The 19882-nt window shown below is 33.5% G+C and overlaps 1 protein-coding gene across 2 annotated transcripts in view; it reads right to left on the bottom strand.

Annotated features, from left to right (window-relative positions):
- The window catches only part of CEP128 (centrosomal protein 128), a 104355-nt gene that overhangs the window by 54593 nt on the left and 29880 nt on the right, over positions 1-19882 (bottom strand). For both annotated transcript variants that reach the window (XM_064714613.1, XM_064714612.1), the window contains 7 exons: positions 19580-19666; positions 18015-18089; positions 16669-16801; positions 14800-14960; positions 9815-10165; positions 5951-6601; positions 2022-2186 (listed from right to left, as the gene is read on the bottom strand). In XM_064714613.1, the coding sequence (XP_064570683.1) occupies positions 2022-2186; positions 5951-6601; positions 9815-10165; positions 14800-14960; positions 16669-16801; positions 18015-18089; positions 19580-19666 (1623 nt within the window). The remainder of the gene's footprint in view (positions 1-2021; positions 2187-5950; positions 6602-9814; positions 10166-14799; positions 14961-16668; positions 16802-18014; positions 18090-19579; positions 19667-19882) is intronic.

The raw sequence follows: 19882 nt of genomic DNA, 5'->3' as shown, positions 1-19882 counted from the left end.
CAAGGTAGAACTGTTTGAAGTCTCTTTGTTAGAAATCTTCATACACTGCTCTTATGAGACACCAGTGCAGAGTTAGGTAATATCTAACACTCAAGTTCCATGAATGGGATATATATGGAATCACAGAATCATTCACGGAGTCTAGCTAAAAACCCCATACTGCCAAGTCCACCACTAAACCATATCCCTGAATACCACATGTAGATGTCTTTTGAACACCTCCAGGAGTGGTGACTCAACCACTTCCCTAAGCAGCCTGCTCCAATGCCTGAATACATTTTTTCCAATATCCAATCTAAATCTCCCCTGACACAGCTTAAGGCTATTTGCTCTTGTCCTATCACTTGCTATTTGGGAGACAAGACCAACATCCACCATGCTATCTCCTTTCATGAGGTTGCATACATATATACGTATAGGGGTTTATTTCTACTAGCAAAACAGGTGTTTCTAATGTAGGTGGCCTACAAATGTGGAACACCAATACTTGATAAGCAGTCTGATTTTTTCATTTAACTAATACAAAAATACTTAGGACAGTAGTTATTCAAACTGAAGAAGTCATAAGATTTTTAAAGATGGACAGATTCCAGTATTTCTGTACTATAAAGATGGGAGTTGAAATAATAGTTTTGACCTAGACTAGTATTCTGAAAGCAATAAGATTGCACTGTATATATTTCCAGTACCTGTATTCTGTTACCCCACTATTCACTGAATGCATTCCAACACATGTCAAAGTTCATTCCCAAAGATCATGACTAAAACAGAACACATAACTTTAGTTTTTTATTTATCTGCTTGATTTTCTGAATGTGTCAACATTCGTTAACATTCTACATCCAGAGTTTACAGGAGAAAAAAAGTCACTAATGACTCAGAAGTGCACAGAAGGAAAAGGAAAGAAACCAACCATTATGCTCTGCTCCTTCATCTTTCAATTAAAAAAAATCTAAGCTAGCTATAATACCTAGGCCCCTTTGAATTAGTATTTGCATTAAGAACAGAATATTAAAAGTATAAAAAGCATGGAAAAGAAATAAAATACTCTGTAACACAATAAGCTTCTGCTGTGTTGCCACAATTGTATGCTAGCAGGAGGTTTCTGAAGAGGTAATATTATTTCCCCCATCCTAAAATCCCTTTTGACAATCCACAAAACCAAAATAGCAACTATTCTTTTAAGTTAACCTTAATGCAAGCTAATAGAAGTTTCCATCTGCCTTTACCTGCACAAGTTGAGACCACAGGATTGCATGCTTAAAATCTTCTCTGATCTTTTTCAATTTAGAGATAAAAGATTATTTTGATTCAAAAAGTGTCTTCCCAATATTAGGTAAGGTTGGAGCTAATACACAACAGACTACAGAAGCCAATATACATTCCTATAAACACATTTTCTTAATGATAGATATTATAGAACTGAAATGCCAACACAGAAAAAACACATTTTGAATTTTCATTTTTAAGTACTTTTTACTAGTCTGACAAGTTGAGCTTTTAAACCACTTCCTGATAGTTTAGCAAGCTAAAGAAACGCCAGATTTAACATTTTTCTAACTCTACACTATAAAAGAAAATCCCAAAAAACCAAAAATCCTCCACCCCAACATTACTTAGAATTTCTTTTACTATGCTTACATTGCATATCTACTTCAAATTATTTCTAAATCATTCACAGCTCCACTGCATCTTGAAGAAAAACATGAAGAAAACTAGAAGTAGCTGATTAAACATTTGTTGGTTATCTACATTCAACATCAGGCAAGTAAGAGGATTTATATTTCTAGCCCTAAATAATATTAGCAAATCTTTGGAGTGATACCATTCATAATCCAGCCAAAGCATTTTTGTCTTCTTCCATTCATAAAGAAACCATGTACTGTGGCACAACTGGGTGTATTCTTTAATACATACAGGCTGGGGTTTTTTCGGTTTACCATCTATTTCTATAATCCGTCATTTATTTTAGGTATTTATCAGCAGAGAAACAAATCATGGTTAAAATAAGTTAATTTTACCTTTTTCTCCAGTTCTTGTTTTACAAACTCACATTTCCGTTTTAGTTTTGTATTTTCTTCCTCATTTTGGGTTAATTCTTCTGTCAACTTATCACACTCAACTTTTATTTTTTCCAGTTGTCGACTCTGAGCCTTGACTATGTTTTTCTCTTCTAAAAGTTCCATCTGATGGTAAAGGGAAAAAAGATTACAAAGTTACTGTATGGGTTATTTTAAAACACATCCAAACTCTTAAGTTTTATATCAGTGGAATACTATTGCCGAATGATAAATGTAAAAAATTAAATTAAGTTCTACTAAGTGCAATTACTTATTTGAACATGGAAAACACACATCACAAAGTTGCAGAACCATACAGTGCTTTAAAAGTAGCAAACAGAAGTCTCATGTTCTTCATTTCAGCTCTGCTACGCTCATCAGCTTACATCATCCTGAGAAGCCTAGTATTTATACAGCTTTTCCATTACTAAAATAATTTGGAATCAGAAAGTCTAAAACTCATTTAATTTCAGGAACCAGTGCTAAATTTATATCTGCAAGGAAACAACAGCAAAGATTTAGTATTTTTAAGTTCTAGATTTGTGTGGGTTTAGTGCTGTTACTTTGTACAATTAATGCTACTCATGAAACTTTGCAGAGAAAAATGAAGAAAATATGTAAGGATCTAGAAAGCCCCAAAACAATGAGTAAATAATGTATATTTGTTTCCAGTGAAAAAATTAATTGACTGAAAATGAGAGATTTGAGAAAAGCTCCATAGTATCTAGAAAATTTTAAAAAATACAACAAAGAAGCAAATTAAGGCACACATGCGTCAAAACCAGTTTCAGATTAGATGACGTGAGGGATGCAGTTTTAAACAGAAAAATAAACTTGGGAAGTAAATTTCTTTGTGAGGAAATGCAAAAATTCGATTTCCCAATTACACTATAAATATAACTTCTATGAAGAAGAAGGGTAAGGAGAGAAGTTTTATGAATTAATTTAGACACTAAACTGATTACAAAAACTCTTCCAAAGGTCAATTTGAGAAAGAACTTGGGCATTCAGAGTCTACAAAGATTTAAGACCACAAAGACAAGCCTGCAATGGCCAAAACATCTCCTGTGAATATGCTTATGCTTATAAAAATCAGTTCTTACTGAAAGTAATTGCATTATAACATCTATGCAGATGGAGACATTTCAAGAAAAAATCCTTCACCTCTATTACCCTTGAGACACAGAAGAGAAAGTCAATACTTATTAATCTCCAGTATGACAAGGTAGATATGACTATAATTTAATTGATCTTTATTGAACCCAATTTTAACATTTAATACGCTCCAGGAAAAATCGGATGGCACAACTGGAAAATGTATAGAAAACAATTTAAAAAGAAATATACACATTTACACAATTTAATATGTATAGCTACATATCTCTATAAGTTTAGATTAAAGATTAATACTTCAAACACTTCCATACTGTCAGGCAGCAGGAAATTTTGTATGTTATCATACTAACAAGCATGTTTTTAAAGCAAATGAGGGTATGTATTAAAATTAGGTGACAGATCCAGAGTTTCTGAGCACAAAGCCAAATGGGGATCACTAAGCAAACCACTTGATTTCCTATGCCTAGTGTATCAATCCTTTTAAATACGAAATAAGACATCATAGAGGCATTGGCTGGGAATCATTTAGGATGTTCTAATAGAAACCAAATTAAAAGTTTAAGCATCAGAACTTCAGTAATGAAACAGTAAGATCCTTCTTACTGGTATCTCTAAAAACTCTTTTTCTCCACTTCTTTTGCATCATACAATATTTTTATGGTACCTTCCCTACTACCCCAAAAAAATCCTTAACTACTTAATTATTTTTCAATCCAGTGCTGCACTACAGAAAACCAGGCAAAAGTGGGGCAGAAAGTACCATACAGAGTAGGCAAGCGAGGAAAGAACAACTAAAATCAAAAGTCACTTCTTTTTACAATCTGTGCAGAAGTTAGTTCTCTAAACACAGGACTCTCTAGCCTTGATTTCCTGGAAGTAACTCATAAATGCATCCTCTTTAAGTTTAAGGCTTTGGATTCTACAAATATATTAAATTTCACTTCACTCCTCAAGTCTCCCTCAACCAACATTTATTTTTAAAGCCTTAACTATCTTTGGACAGGATATGTGTATTCCTTTCCAAAAACAGTTACAAAGGTTGGACACAGCTGAGGTATAAATAAGGTCAACTATTACTGTAACAGTAAAAGACAACTGGTTGCTAGCCACAAAATCTTAGCAGCTTGAAAAGAAAATATAACAGGTTAAAAAAACCCCAACTTTTTCTGTTGGATTTCCCCAAACACTAAGAACAAAATACTTTAAAAAAAAAAGGGTAAAAAAAGATAAAATGTATGTTAAGTTTACCTTACTTTAGAAGAAAAGTATGTCCATAAAATTGAAATCCAAATGCAATGTAATGATGAGTTCAGACAAAAAGTAACCAAATCACCTGCAGGATGACATGTTCTCATCAGATCTTCCTAGAGATGCATGTGATTTTCTGATTTTTTTTCACTTATAGTCTCTTAATTAAGAGAACCTTGTGCATTATCATTTTGTATACTTCTAAAAAATTTGCCTACCCTAATATCTTAGAAAATTCATCTCCCTCAAACCTTCTGCTCTTAAAAAATATATTTAGGATTTATGATTCTGGGGAAGTCATGGAACTGTAAATGAAATATGGAAGTGAATTTTTTAATAGTCTGTTTAGGTTCAACAATCAGTAAAAATAAAAAGGTCCTAACAGTAGGATTTGCTGCTTCATAGAAAAACACAGTCACAATCAACTTACTTTTTCTTATTTGCATCCAGAATACACCTTCCTTCTTCTCACTTGATATCAAAAGTAAACTCTTAATTTCAATGTCATTGCCAAAGAAAAAAACACTTTTGGACAGACCACTTAAATAATGACATACACACTAAAAATTAGGTCTACAATGTTAAGCACTGCTGTCAAAATATTTGATTTTAATGACCCTTCTACTAACAACAACCTAGGGGGGTTTTTATTGCTTTCTTCACTTAAAGGTTTCCATGTTACCAATTGCTTAAGAATTATTATCAAGTCATGAATGATATATTACATAACTAAGCACCAGTCCCAACACAGATCCCCGAGGAACACCACTCCTCACTCCTGTACATCAGGACTCCATCTGGACTCTGAGTCACTGACCACAACCCTCTGAATGTGACCATTCAGCCAATTTATTATCTATCTAACAGTCCACCTACCAAATCCATCTCTCTCCAATTTAGAGAAGGATGTTGTGGGGCACTGTGTCGAACACTTTACAAAAGCCCAGCTAAATGACATCTGCAGCCCTTCCCTTGTCCCCTGAGGCAGTCACTCCATCAGAGAAGGCCTCTGGGTTGGTCAGACATGATTTGCCCTCGGTGAAGCTGTGCTGACTGTCTGAAATCACGTCCCTGTCCTCCATGTGGTTTAGTGTAGCTTCTAAAAGGTTTTGTTCCATGATCTTTCCAGGAAAAGAGAGAAGGCTGACAGGCCAGTAGCTCCCATACTCCTCCTTTCTACCCTTTTAAAAGATGGTGTCCTGGGGTGACTGCATGGTACAATGCTTCCCCTACCCAGTCACTTGGGACTTCACCTGCCTGCCATATTAAAACATTACAGCATCATAAATTTCCTTTTATTTTGATCATACCTATTTTACTATTTTTGAACTAAGATTTTGACCTAAAACTGGTACTGTAACACTTTTACCCTGAACTTTAAACTTTTACAATGGCTTTCAATAACATGTGTGTTAAGTGCTTTAAAGCCCATGCTTTATTACCTTCATCATTCAGTGGCAGGGCTGTATGTGGGGTGTGTGGGAGGAGGGGGAAAATCTGACATTGGAATTCTTTGAAATAAGTACCTTTAGCAATCTAATCTGAGCCTCTCCATCATCTTTTTCTTGTTTAAGGAGTTTCATGAGCTCTTGAACATTTTGTTCATGTTTGATTTTCACATTTTGTAACTCTGATCTAAGATCTGCCAACTCCTGTTGGTGAATTTCTCTTTCCATCTTCAGCTGCCTGTTAGCTGAAATCATCTCTTCATTACTAGATTCCTGCTGTTTCTGGAGGTCTGAGAGGCTCTTAAGTAATTCCTTTTTGGCTTTCTCCTCTTCTGCAATTCTGTTTGTTAGTTCCACACGTACAGCACTTAAATGTTTTACATCTGCTTGCATTTCTAGGAGTCGTTCTTGGTCTTTTTTATGAAACAAGTTAATAGTTGCAAGTTCTGTCTTCAAGTGCTCCTTCTCAGCTTGCATTTGGTTTTGTAGAAATGCTTGCTTTTTCAACTCATTCTCCAACTTTTTTACAGTACCTTGAACTTCTTTGATCTCTTCTTCAAGAGATACCTGGTGTGACTCCATTTCATTCAGTTTTACCTCTTTACAGTGGAGGAGTTCTTCCTGCTGGGCTCTCTTTGTAAGCACATCATTCAGCTCTTTCCGCAGGTTTTCTATTTGATTTATAGCTGAGAGAAGCTGACTTTTGAGATCATCTTTTTCTTTAAGGGCCTAGGAAAGAAAAAAAATCCATTCTGATCTGAAGTAATTAAAGACAGTTGTTGGAAGGATATCCTTAGACATCAGGTATGTCTATGGAACAATTAACATATGTATGTGAAAATACAAAATTTTTGCTTGCTATGAACTCGGTTCAAATGTAGTCAGTGTTTCTTTAAATTTACACACTTTAGATCATGCGCAATCTCAAACTTGGACTTTTCCTTAAATTATATAGCCTTCTAAATAGGGATAGTTCTGGTTAATTCTCTGCATCTCACACTCTCTCTGTGCAGACTGAGAAGTGTTTCTTTATTGGCTCCTCCAGAAAACAAGATGGAGAAAATAAGGTAATGGAGTAATGCAGCAGCACACAGGGATGACTACTGGAAATATAAAGCATACCTATGGTCCACTCTATATGCTGACTTATTTTGTTTATTTTCTAAAATATTACATAGAAAGTATACCAGCTTTAACCTATGTTTGGAATTATGCCCCGTAGATGAATTAGTAGCAGTTAAAAGCTTGGTTCACTTATGCATCAAAGCCACGAAATAACGAAAATCATCTCCCAAATAGAAATCAATCAAATGCAATAAAATACTAAAAAATTCCTGTGTTTTCCTAGGATCTTCAAGGCTTGGGTGTTTTTTTCAACATTGCTATATTTAATGTAAAAATTACCAGAGAATCACAGAATGTGTAAGCTTGAAAGGACCGCAATGGGTCATCTGGTCCAACCTCCCTGCTCAAGCAAATTTTTCCTAGAACACAGACACAGGATGGCATCCAGATGGTTCCTGAGTATCTTCAGTGAGGGAGACTACACAACCCATTTGGGCAATCTGTTCCAATATATCAGATTCTTTAAACTGACTTAATAAATTTTATACTAAATTTTACTGAGCATTTTCATCAATTCCACAAGCAACACACATTTCCTATGGATATAGCAAAATAACTTGAAACAATCCAGAACAAAAAGGCAATTAGGGTTAAAAGTGTGCAGTTAAAAACAATAAAACAGTTTGCAATTACAAGAATAAGCAACACAAAGCAAAATACAAATGTAAAAAAATTGAGGACATGGACTGATGACCATCATGGGTTTTTCCAGAAAAAAAACCTACCCAACAAAAAGACTCTCCTAAACCTATCTTGTAATTCTACTGGAAGAATTCAGCTTAAAAGACTCAAAGCACCACCAAAAACCAAACAAAAACAAAACTCCAGAAAAATTTCAAACTACAACCTATAAGTTACTTGCTTTGAGTATGTTTTCTACATTACGTAACTTAAAGAACGTTTCAAAAGATGTCAGAAACTCCACTGTCAAACAATATTAAGGACAACCACATGGGCAAAACTTCAACCAAATTATCCCAGTAATTCCAAAAGAATGAAACCTAAACAATCTTTGTATAGCACATTTGTTGTCTGCCAATATTTCAAAAATCTCAAAATTGCAAGCTATGATTGTAACCCAATTTTGAAAATTTTCCATCAACCCTTTGAAGTCTTCTAACAGAAATCAAAGAAAACAAACTGCCTTTATTGTTTTTACAGATTTCTTCCTTTGTTTTTACAGATTTTTGTCTCAATTGTTAATTGCCTGCATTTCAAAGGTACTTAAATTATGTACATCTAGTTAGCTCAAGTTTAAACTAAATGCTGCATCTAGATTGATTATATCCCTATAAGTAAAACTGCTTCCAACTTTATATTGAGAACATGAAACATTGTTTGTACTTTTTTCTCCTTCACAATGACACACAGTTCATTTGATTTTCTATATCTTAAAATAAAGAAACTTTCTTCACCAGACAATTACCTCAAACCTGTTGGCAGGACGGTCACCACTTTAAAAGTAAAAACAAATACTGACAGCATTTCTTAAATGGAGCTTAAGCCAAAGTTTAACCACTGCATTTAGCATGTGAATATATGTGCCACATAAAAAGAGGTAAAATCCATATTAAACAATCTTGCATAACAAAGAAAATTTGAACATGGAAAGTGTTATCTAGTGCCTCTACAAAGACCAGCCTATGTGTTTAAAAGAACAGTGATTCCAGAACCTTTTTGGGAACTACTGCTTCTTATTCACAATTTGTCTCTACTTTTTGCTTCTTTGTCCATTTGATAGAAACCCATGATTTTTAAATGATTCAGGTATTCTTCCTCTCCTTACAACCACCATTTTCTTAGGCAAGACTGACCAGCTTCTTACATGTTTAAGAATCTTACTCTCCCAGACAAGCGCTAGGGCAAACAAATACAAGATTACTATAGAATGAATTGCTGGAGCACGGAAAGAGGAAATAATAATAAAAAGTAAGGAATATGATAGGCAATAGGAGAGAAATAGTAACACCAGGAATCAAAGTTTAGTTTTGCTACATTTTATTAATTTCAACTCAGTGATAGCCCCATTGTGACTTCTCCTGTGCTTTGACCATGCCTGTGTTCATGTACCAATCTCAGAACAGACCGTTTGATCAGAAACAACACAGGATTAACAGACATCCACCACTGCGTCCCATTTAGTCCTTGAAAACCTCAATCTTTGAGCAAAACAAAACAGAGGATGGAGCCCTCTCTAGCCCATCACATTCAGCAACTTAAACTGGAAGGATGCCATGAGAAAATATGTGAAAAGAGTATAGCACTGTAAAACAAGAGCCATACAATATGACAGACTGCACCAGCAGAGCATGTAGGTTAAGATAAAAGCTCACAGCATAGAGTTAAGCACTATATCAGCCACTATTAGAAACAAGCAACTTTTGACCCAGCCACTGGAAAACAGACCCACAAACTCAATGCCAACAGAATGGTGGTTGCTACCATTATTCTGATAAAGGATGATAAACATTAGCATTGATGTGAGTGCTTGTCTTTAAAGCAGTGTCAGTAACTGAACAAATAAGTCTTCTAAGTCAAAACAAAAAAACCCCTATGTTTTCCTGAGAAACTCTAGAGGAGGAAAAAAGGAAGAACAAGTGGTCTGCCATACTGAACAAAGACAAACGAAAACCCCAGAAATATTACACAATCAATTTTCAAATTGATTTTTTAAAGAAAAAGTTCTGAAAATTATACAGAAGAGGTCCAGAACTTAAAGCAGAAAGCAGTTTAAGTCACAGTTTACATATAAACTCCTTCTCTTCATTTTCAAAACAAAGGGAAAGGGTACCAAAAAAAAAAATCAAGAAATCTTACCTGACTATTCTTGTCCATCAGCTCACTGATAGTTTGATTTTGCTTTTCTACCTCACGATCCAGTTTCTTACACTTCAGTTTCCATTGGCGGATGGTTTCCTGGGCTCTCACCTTCAAATCCTCTCTTTTTTTCTCAATCTCCAGCCTGAGTGCCTCTGAGTGCTTGAATTCACTGAGATAGCGTTCTGCTTCCTTGGTACTCTCTTCAACCTGTTGAGCTAACTCAGCAGACTGGAGTTCAGTTTGTCTGCGTCCACTCTCACATGCCTTGTAGCAATTCTCTATCTCCTTCAGCTGATCCAGCATTTTTTCCTGCTGCTTCTCCCTGTTTTCCAGGTCAGATGTTAACATCTGGAATGATAACAGCAAAATACAAACATTCTCTAAAGATGTGCAGTATGAAACTTTATCAAGTAACATACAGCAACATTAAATCACATTTTTATTAAGAATGAACAGCATAAAAGATCTTCTTGACTATCAAGGAAAGTCCTGTTAGCCCAGAGAATCTCTCCCTCTGCAAGAGTAAAGAATTCCAACACAAGACATAGAATACATACTACTCAATTCTTTCTGAATTTGTTCCTCTTCTAGTTGTTCTTGTTATTTTTCTGTATTCTAAGTTTGAGATCAATCATTGACTATATATTACACACTACACAAATAAGAAATAAACTAAACAGTAAGATATAAGGAGATTAATGTAAACAGATGAGAGGAAAAGAATAACTGGAAAGGACAAAACAGCAGTCACCACAACAACTGAAATTTATAGTTTATGAGCTAGTTGTTACCCAGTTTTATGCTGGTTGCCTTTATGAAAACAATATGCTAAATAAAGGTATATTTCTTAGCATTGAATACAAAGAGAATACAGCAGCTTGGTAAATGCTTCTAGAACAAAGTGCAAACAAGTTTGAAAATGTAAGAGGCATATATAAGCCTTTCAAAAATTAATTAAATTAAAAACACACATTTTAAAAATAAAATATTCTCTATTTCTCAAATCATATTTCTCTGAACAGTCTCATAAGAAACTCAGGAATAATAGTGTCCATACACATTCTGAAAGGACATGCTCAGAAATCAGTTTTTGAAGGTACACTAGCAAAATTGTATTTTACTGAGATCATGACACAGAAATTCACATTAGTATTCTGCATTTTGAGCCAATTTAGACTGCTTTCATACCACTCAGCCTTTTCATAATGAAAGATAAATTTGATAGACCTGATCTATAGCCAGTCAAACATATTATCAAGCCTCAGGGGACTGAAATACTTTTAAGAGGATTAGATTTCAGAATGACTGAAAAAAAAAAGTGGATGTAGCCTGAAATAAACAGACTGCAATTCAGAATGGACAAAGGAAAATAATTTTATCTATGAAAGATTGGGCAACTTTACAGATGGACATAGAATGACTATTTAGACATGGATACTTCCACAAGTTGGGGAGAAGGAGGAGATTGGGTTTGTTGGTAAGGGCTCTCTCCTTGTCAGTTTGTTCGTTTGGGGTTTTTTCTCTGTCCAAACCAGGCCAACATCTCCTGGCAGGCAGCAAATTGTACCAATCTCTTTGAGATAGCATTTGCTGTACTAAAAAGATAACCAAAACAAGCTCATAAGCTACAATTAGCAAAATTTAAATCAAAACAAGCTTAATTTCCAATGAAAACAGATTAACATACTTCTTTAAAGACAAAGATTTAAACTGAGTATAGCAGAAGTTAAAAATAACCTCATAAAATACAATCAGATAGTACATTTACCATTCCACAGATTTTCTAAAAGGGGTCATCATTTTTTTAGTCCTATGATTACACATGCTATTATCACTTCCTATTTCATGTCTTTCTGGAGACCATAAAGGATGTCAGACTAAATTGATGTAGTACTCAACACTGCACCACTAAAATATAGTTATTTATATATCATTTCCCCAGAGTACACACCTTCATTAACAAAGCTACTGTTCCCACAAACTTTTTAATATGAAATATGAAATATGAGTCTAATCTTAAACACATAAAATAATGTTCAATTAACTGTAAACATTCCCCTTATCATGTAGACGTAAATCAACCTCCAATTTATTGATTTACAGTATAATAAAGAGGAACATTTGTTTTAGGTATTTACCTTGATGCAACTAATTTATCAACACGAACTATTTGCATGAGGAGGAAAACTGGATTTTGACATGGATGTACCAATATGAAGTGACTTTTAATGTTTTATTTTTACAATATGTGTAAATAAGATAAACCTTAGCAAATAGTTTGCACTTTGCTTAAAAGAGTTAAGCCAGCACAGACCCAACAGTAGAAATCAGGTAGAAAACAGCATAATAGCAAGTCAATATTTCATGAAGCCAACCCTGTTAAAGCAAGAGGATAGAGAAAGTATCTCCACACTCTGTTTCTATATCAAAACACAAGTCCCAAATGGACTGATCTGTACTTCTGAATTCCTAGTTATGTGCGATAAATGTGTGTATCTCTGTGTTAACATGGGTGCAGTTGCCAAAATTCTTTCTAATCTATAAGGGCTTGCACTACTGGCATTTAATTGGCTAACAATTTCATTTGTAGAAGAAAAATAAAAGTAAATTTGAGTGAGAATATGAATCAATCTTTATAAAACTGAAAGATTTATATTACTGAAGAATTCTAACATATCAATAATTTTCCCTCAGAAAAACTGAAATATTTTAACAAACTGACTGCTGTACTGGACAATACCATAAGAATATTAACACCAAATCCAAATGAAGAGTAATTAGTAAATCAAACAAGTTTACAGGCTAAAAGAGTCTAAAAAACTCTAAAGAGTCTAAAAACACTTCCGGAGAAAGTAGGGTATAGCATCTTTTTAATTTGTGCACTTTAATGATTTCTTAGTCATAATAGTTAAATCTTAATAGTTAGCCACAACAGCCCCATATCTATTTGGCTTCATGCAGAAAAATGACTTGAAGATGATTGTAAACATTTGGAAGACAGCACAACCACTCCCTTAAGTAAACTAGAGTAGCTGAAATAAATATTAAATTTAAAATCTAATTGAACTAAGATTGAACTCACTTCTAAACATGAGTTTAAGAATATGTTTTAACGTTTTTCATCCTGTTCATTTCACATCACACTGTAATTTTATGGAAACTGTAGGAGGCTAAATGTACAGCACACACAACTCAAACTGTTGCAAACAATGATATTTTAATAAATCAAAAGAAATGTCTAATATCACATTTACATCAGAGGCAAGTTAGATTCTCCGCACTAAACAAAGATAAATCACACCCAAGTCAAACATGACTGGTCACTTCCAACTGGGAATCAGACTATCTGATAGGAGCAGCTGTCAGAACAGGCTTGACAAAATGCTTTGTTAGTACACAAGTTTAGAAATTCACATCCTTGCATTCCTTGATGTCTCATTAAAAGAAAAACACACTAGCTATTTTCCTGTTACTGCCCCTGTAGGAGAACGGCAGTGGGAAGCAGATAAGAAGTACAAAGTATTTTCTTTTGAGAAAATGAGGGAAGTCAAAGATTTCTAACTCAGAGAAATGACAATGACCCCAGCTGAGCAGTATTGCATGAGTATTTTCAGGGCAGGAAATTTGTATTATAAAATCATTCTGACCCTTAAGAAAGCATGTTCTACAAGCAGAAGTTTAAAATAATTTGGTTTATGTGGGTTCTTACCCCATTAATTCCTGTCACCAAAATAATTTGTTTCCCAGGCACAACAAAATCAAAACCCAGAATGTTTTCAGTTACTCATGGGTTTTATTAACCAGCTAGAATACAAATGCTGATGGACACCAGGAAATGAGTTCTGCTCATCTTACCCTCTACAGAAACACTTTAAGTTCTTTTAAGCCTATTCAATAACCAAATTTCATAAAGCTTGTAGGAACTTATTTTCAGAAGGCCATTTTTTTCCAAGCATAATTTGATGTCTTATTTTGATTTAAATCAGCAGAGAACTGACAAGGTAAAGGAGCAAGAGAAGTAAACTGAAGAGTATAGTCCTGTAAATCTATGAAGACAAAAAAAATCAATTCCTACATGTGAATTTCCAAAGATATGCAATATCATGTCACAGATAAGTACCTTCATTAGGAAAATACATACAAAATTCCTTGCTTACAGAATGCCAAAATACAAGCTGAACAAAAAGTGAAATCCTTGACTACTGAAATAATACACATGGTTTTGCAAACTCTTTTCTCATGACAGTCACAGCAGACAGAAGAAAATTGTTACTGTTCAGCCATTCCACTACCAATGATACATCTAGGCAAGAGCAAGAAACACAGAAATTTCCCATCTTAAATAAGAAGGCTACTGCCTACTTGGATCTCGTTTTATGGTCAAAATCTTCTAACTAAAATTCCAGTACAAAAGACTGCTCTCATCCTTCTCATAAAGAACCACATTAAACATTATAATATGCTTACCATAAAGAAGACTACTAATATTTATGATTATATTACTATATTGCATTTAATTACTAAAAAAAGGGAAATTGTGACCTACTTTTGTTACTCCACTACACTCTGCTATAGAACAAGGCATTTCAATTTTTATAGTTGAACTTCAGTTCTGTGGAATGATGGAATAGGGAATAAGAAAGTAAGTACTAGCTTATAAAAGTAGTTCCAAAAACCATTATTAACAGTAAGTGCTGATAAAATCAGATCAACTTTTCTTTGCAAATGGGAAAGAGAAGTAATCCAAACCATGGAATCATGGGCAACAACAAATATCTTTTTTAGTATAACATGGGAGAGGAAAAAGGTTGGCAAACTCATCACTTTTCAAAGTTCTTCACACAATAAATAATAAGCATGACTGTTACTCTTAGTTTTAAAGGTTAATCCCTAATCTGATACATCACCTAATGTTAAACAGATGAGAAATTATTCAAAAAACAAAAAGGCCACCAGGCAAAAAGCAGCAGAACCCAACTCACCTGTATGTGCATCACAAGCTGTGCTTTCTCCTTGTCCTTACGCTCTATACATCTCTTCAGTTCTTCTACCTCTGACATTACAGCATTATGACTCAGCTTTGCTTTAAGTTCCAAAATATGTTTCTCTAGATCTTGCTTCTCTCTCTCATACCTTTCAGCTACTGTAAAACAGCAAGAACAGAGCAACACATTCAGTAGAATACCAGCTCATGGTAAATTAATTTAATCTCAATTCATTTTTGGCAATTTGTTTCTCCACTTGAGAATATTCTACAACTACTGATTTTCACCAAAATATCAGTGAAAAATCGCATACCTGTATCATAAGCTAATAACATTTTAATAACTATAAAACAGTACTTTTCAATCATTTTATAGGGGTTTCCACTCTTCCTCCTGCACACAGCTGCTCCCCTCAAATAAAAAGCCAACCAAAACAACAAAAGCTGCAGCAAAACTGAATAAAATAAAATAGGATGGAAGAAACAGCGGGGAAGTTCTGCTGTAAATGAAATTTGGCCATCACTTTCAAGGTCAAGGTTTTATCTCACCAGAGTAATACCTCCCAATTTGAAAGTCACATTATCTATGAATTTTATGTCTGAATCCTGAAACTACAACCAAAGATTTTGATAAGAGTAAGCTATAAATTCTCTCAATCAGAAATTCAAAGGTCTTAAGTGATAAATAACTACTGGAGGCAAAAGGAAAAAAATCTCTACTTGTTTTCTTCCCATATATCTTTGATGAAACAGGAATAACACAGCGAGGTGAAACACAACAGCAAAAATTATACAAATGTATTCATGTATTTTAACATTTACAGTACATTATAACTTTCCTCATATTTTTACAACTGTTTTATTAGATTAATAGGAAAGTTAAAATATGCTTTTATTAATATGAAAGGCATATTGCTCCAAATAAACTAACTTTTAAGCAGATACATTAACAGGATTGGAGAAAAAACTATTGAAATTATTATTTTGCATTACACTTCTGAAGCTAAGCCCATTTCCAGTGCTCTGAGGTTTGTAAAACATGGAGTCAGAGTCCTATTTTAAAAACGAAGATATTTTTGTACTTCAGCTTCTGAATTAAGAAAATATGTCATTAGTCAAACCAATTAAATAGTCCCATAGACATTGGACTCTAGAATAGAGTCACTATTTCTCTATTACCTTGAGTAATACATTGCTATGCTAATAAGGAGAAAGATAAAGACTTTCTCTAATACCTATGTGATTATGTTTGAAAAGTTTAAATACAGATAGATAACTAGCAATTAATTGAAGACATTGCTAAAGTGCTAATTTAATATGCAATTATATCTCGAAATTGTTTAAAGTATTTGTCTTCTAAATAAAACAATTCCAACTCTAAAACTCTAACATAGTGCAAACAGAAGCTCTGACTGCATCATACAGAAAAATTTTCTAAACCACTCAGGAACACGCAGCTTAAAAATTCTACCAGAAAATCATCAGCCTTATTAACTACCTAATCAATGACTCTTGTTATCATTTTCAAGATGGCAGAATTCAAACTGCAAATGGACTGAAATGCCAGTTTTCTGGAAAATTATTCCTTAAAAATAATACATGTTTTTCTTCTGTAAAAACACTATTCAGTTTGCTGAAATTGTCTCATCGGTTTTAACCATGCAAGTCAAAATATTTTATCACAAATTAATTGTCATTGCATTTGTCTGTTAATATTCAGGTGCGAATATGTATTAACTTAAATCTGAGGAATTAATTGGCTGGTTTTGTCAAAACATTAGAAGATTAGACTGCAACTCTAAGATAAAATTAATATCCATGCCCACTAATTAGCTTGCAGGTCTCCAGTGCAAAGTATTAGCTGTACCTGCTCTAATTCTCCTGTCATCATCTTGTGCATCCTGATAGCTCTGGCGATGCATGGCAGCATAAGAGATTTGATGCTGCAATTCTACACGGTCTTCTTCTGCTCTCAAAAGCTGAGAACGAAGATCTTCAATCTAAAATATATGCACAAGCATCAAAAGTCAATGAAAAACAGAACAAAAAACATAAATAGCATACTTCTATTAAACACTTAAAAATATTGCACACAAAAAATATTTATAAATACATCTTGAGAGTACTGCAGACGGTAAACAAAAAGACAAACTACTTCCTAATTACAGGCCATAAATTGATTATTCAAAATTAAAGGAAACCTTTTAATTTATGTTGACCACAGATGAGCATTAATTTCTTTAGACCAAACAAAATGCTACCATATTATATGCTGCAATTGTCTTTTCTCACAGCTAGTGAAAATGTCTATCCAAGTTTAATAAAGTGTATGTTTTATTTAAATTGTGCTCCTTAAAAATACAATGTATTTATTCATAAGAAACACAGGGGTCTTCACATTTTCCTTTCTATCATATATAGTATAGCACTTACAAAGATGACATGTAGGAAAATAGAGAAAATCCAACATGCTGAAGTTGAATTGAAGAAAAATATCTGTTATTCATATTACTCTATATGCCATTTACAATTATTTAAATTCAAAACAGTAATGCAGCTAACTCAAAACTAGTATTCTGCTGGATACACAAGACAAACAACTAATGCTAAAAGATGAGAATGCCAATTGCCCCCTCCCTAGTTATTTCAAGTCTTTTTATCCAGTCCCTCTAAAGGAAAGATAGTTAGGAGAAAGGACTTCTTTCTGAAGTTATAATCCAAATTCCTACAAATTTTGAATTTAATCATACATGCATCAATAGCTATTGTTTAAAGCACGCTTTAGATACTTTTTCAGGTAATTACTTACTTTTATTACATGTTACAATGTACCAAATACCTCTAGGTCACCGATTTATGATTTCACCAATTATAGCACATGCTTTGCAGAACAATGATTACTAATATAGGAGTAGTTCTAAAGTGTATTATGAAAGGAAATTTCACAAAATATGTTTATGTACTGAAAACATACCATTACTATCACTACTATAATTAATAGATATGAACATATACACATAAATGTTTGGAAAGCAGAAAAAGGATGACGAGCTCAGTCCAAATATTATACACACTTAAACCTGTCTTCCTATACCTCATGCCTTCCTTCATAAAACCATTTTATCAAAGTATGAGATAAGAATATTAAACAAAAAGACTCAGACACAACCTAATATGAAAACCTTAGGATTTTTACCACACTAAAGCAGTTACCTGATGCAAAAGAGCTTCTCTACTGCCTTCAGATTCACTCAACTTTTTCCGGGACTGCTCCAATTCCTGCTCAAGCTTGTATTTCAGAGGATGATGAAAAAAGAAAAGCAATGTAGGCATCATAATATAAAAGTGTATTTTAACATTTAATTTTGACACAAATTCATCCACATAAGCATCTATCTGAAATGTGGTATAATATACACACTATTTTTATTTGTCCAAAATTTTAAGTAAACCTTCATTTGTAATAAATCCCTGCAATATTTATTTAAATTACATAAAGGGAATTTTACTTACAGTCTATAATTTTTCCATAAATATATAAATTTATTCATAAAGATATAAAATAATTCATATCACCCAAAACAAAAAAAAAACAAAAAACAAAAAACACAAAAGTAAATTTTTACTGGGTTTAAAGAAAAAAAAATGGAAGATAAGTTTTAACAAAGTTTCAAATACATTGTCCCTGGATTTGAAACATACTTTCAAACTCAAAATTAATAATGACTTAATATTTTAAGTCACCTTTGGTAAGTATTTTATTCCTAGAAGTGTTAAAGATGACACGCATTGGTAGAACTGTAATTGGTAAAATCTATGGGGTTTCTGTGTTGTGCAAGATGATGTATTTGAATTGTTCTGGAAACAAGATGACTAAAAAATTGAAGTGCCCTAAATTTAATAAAACTGAAAGTTTTCCTAAAGACATAATATTCAAAATGTGTAATCAGAAATAGTCATCAAATCGATGACCATGAAAAAAAAAGAAACGAAAGCAAAAGCTTCAAAATATTTTTTGACTTCTTCCATAAATAGTTCAAAGATCCACTTGGAAATAAATAGAGGTTTTGACAGCAGAAATTGTTATTGTTGAGATAGCAATCTGAAGGAGGATGTTGAAAGCCTGGCAAATGGGCAAAGTAAACAGGACCAACATTAAGGGAATGAAGAGAACAACATAACATAAAACACTACACTACATAAAGGCTTGGCATAAAGGGGTATACCTTTGAAAGATGCTAAACTTGATGCAAGTGGAAAAAAAACCAAGGAAAGCATAATATAGCCCTAGCATCCTGCTAGAATAGAAATACAAGAACTTTTCTATGAAAAGAAAGAGTGACCTATGCCAACAGTTCAGTAAGGGTAATTAATAACAACTATGGTGCAACATAACCAGCATGAGCTAGTTGCAGGGATGAAGAAAAACTGCTTTGAGCTCCTGCAAATAAGAAACAGCAGACTACATACAAATTCAGAGACAAAAGTAGAGAAAGAAATCAAGGATTATGCCCAAGTTATAAATCTGTCTGCCTGGCAGGATGGAAGAGCCATTAGAAGTAACATACTATAACTGAAGAGCTTTGAAGCAGAGACACAAGCTGAGCAAAGCTATATTCACAGTGCCTCTGATGCAGGAAAAAATCCCACACCTTGAATTCTTGAAGAGTAAAGAAAGTTTTGTTCTGCTGGTTTCTCAGAAAAAGAAAGCACATACTGTAACAGATGACACTATGCACTCATTTAAAACCAAACAAAAAAGAAAAATTAAGTCTTACCTGCTGCTTTTCACTTTCATATTTCACAAGTTTGTTTCTCATGAGTTCTTCTGTTTCATCTGCTTTAACATCTTGCTTCCTTAAAACCTTTAGAGGAGAAAAATATATTGCAGACATCACAAAATTTACAGAAGCCATCATTCCAAGGTTGTTAAAATAAAGAATTTTAAAAATCTTTAAAAATAAAAATTTTTAAAAATAATTTTTTTTTTAAATTTTTAAAAATAAAGAATTTAAGAAAGAAGATCTTGACAAATGCTTTCTGTCTGCATGTAATACTTCCATGTAAAGCCAATGTATATT

Source organism: Zonotrichia leucophrys, chromosome 5, assembly GCF_028769735.1.
Source record: "Zonotrichia leucophrys gambelii isolate GWCS_2022_RI chromosome 5, RI_Zleu_2.0, whole genome shotgun sequence".
NCBI classification, from domain to species: Eukaryota; Metazoa; Chordata; class Aves; order Passeriformes; family Passerellidae; genus Zonotrichia; species Zonotrichia leucophrys.
This window is presented reverse-complemented; position numbering and strand designations above follow the sequence as displayed.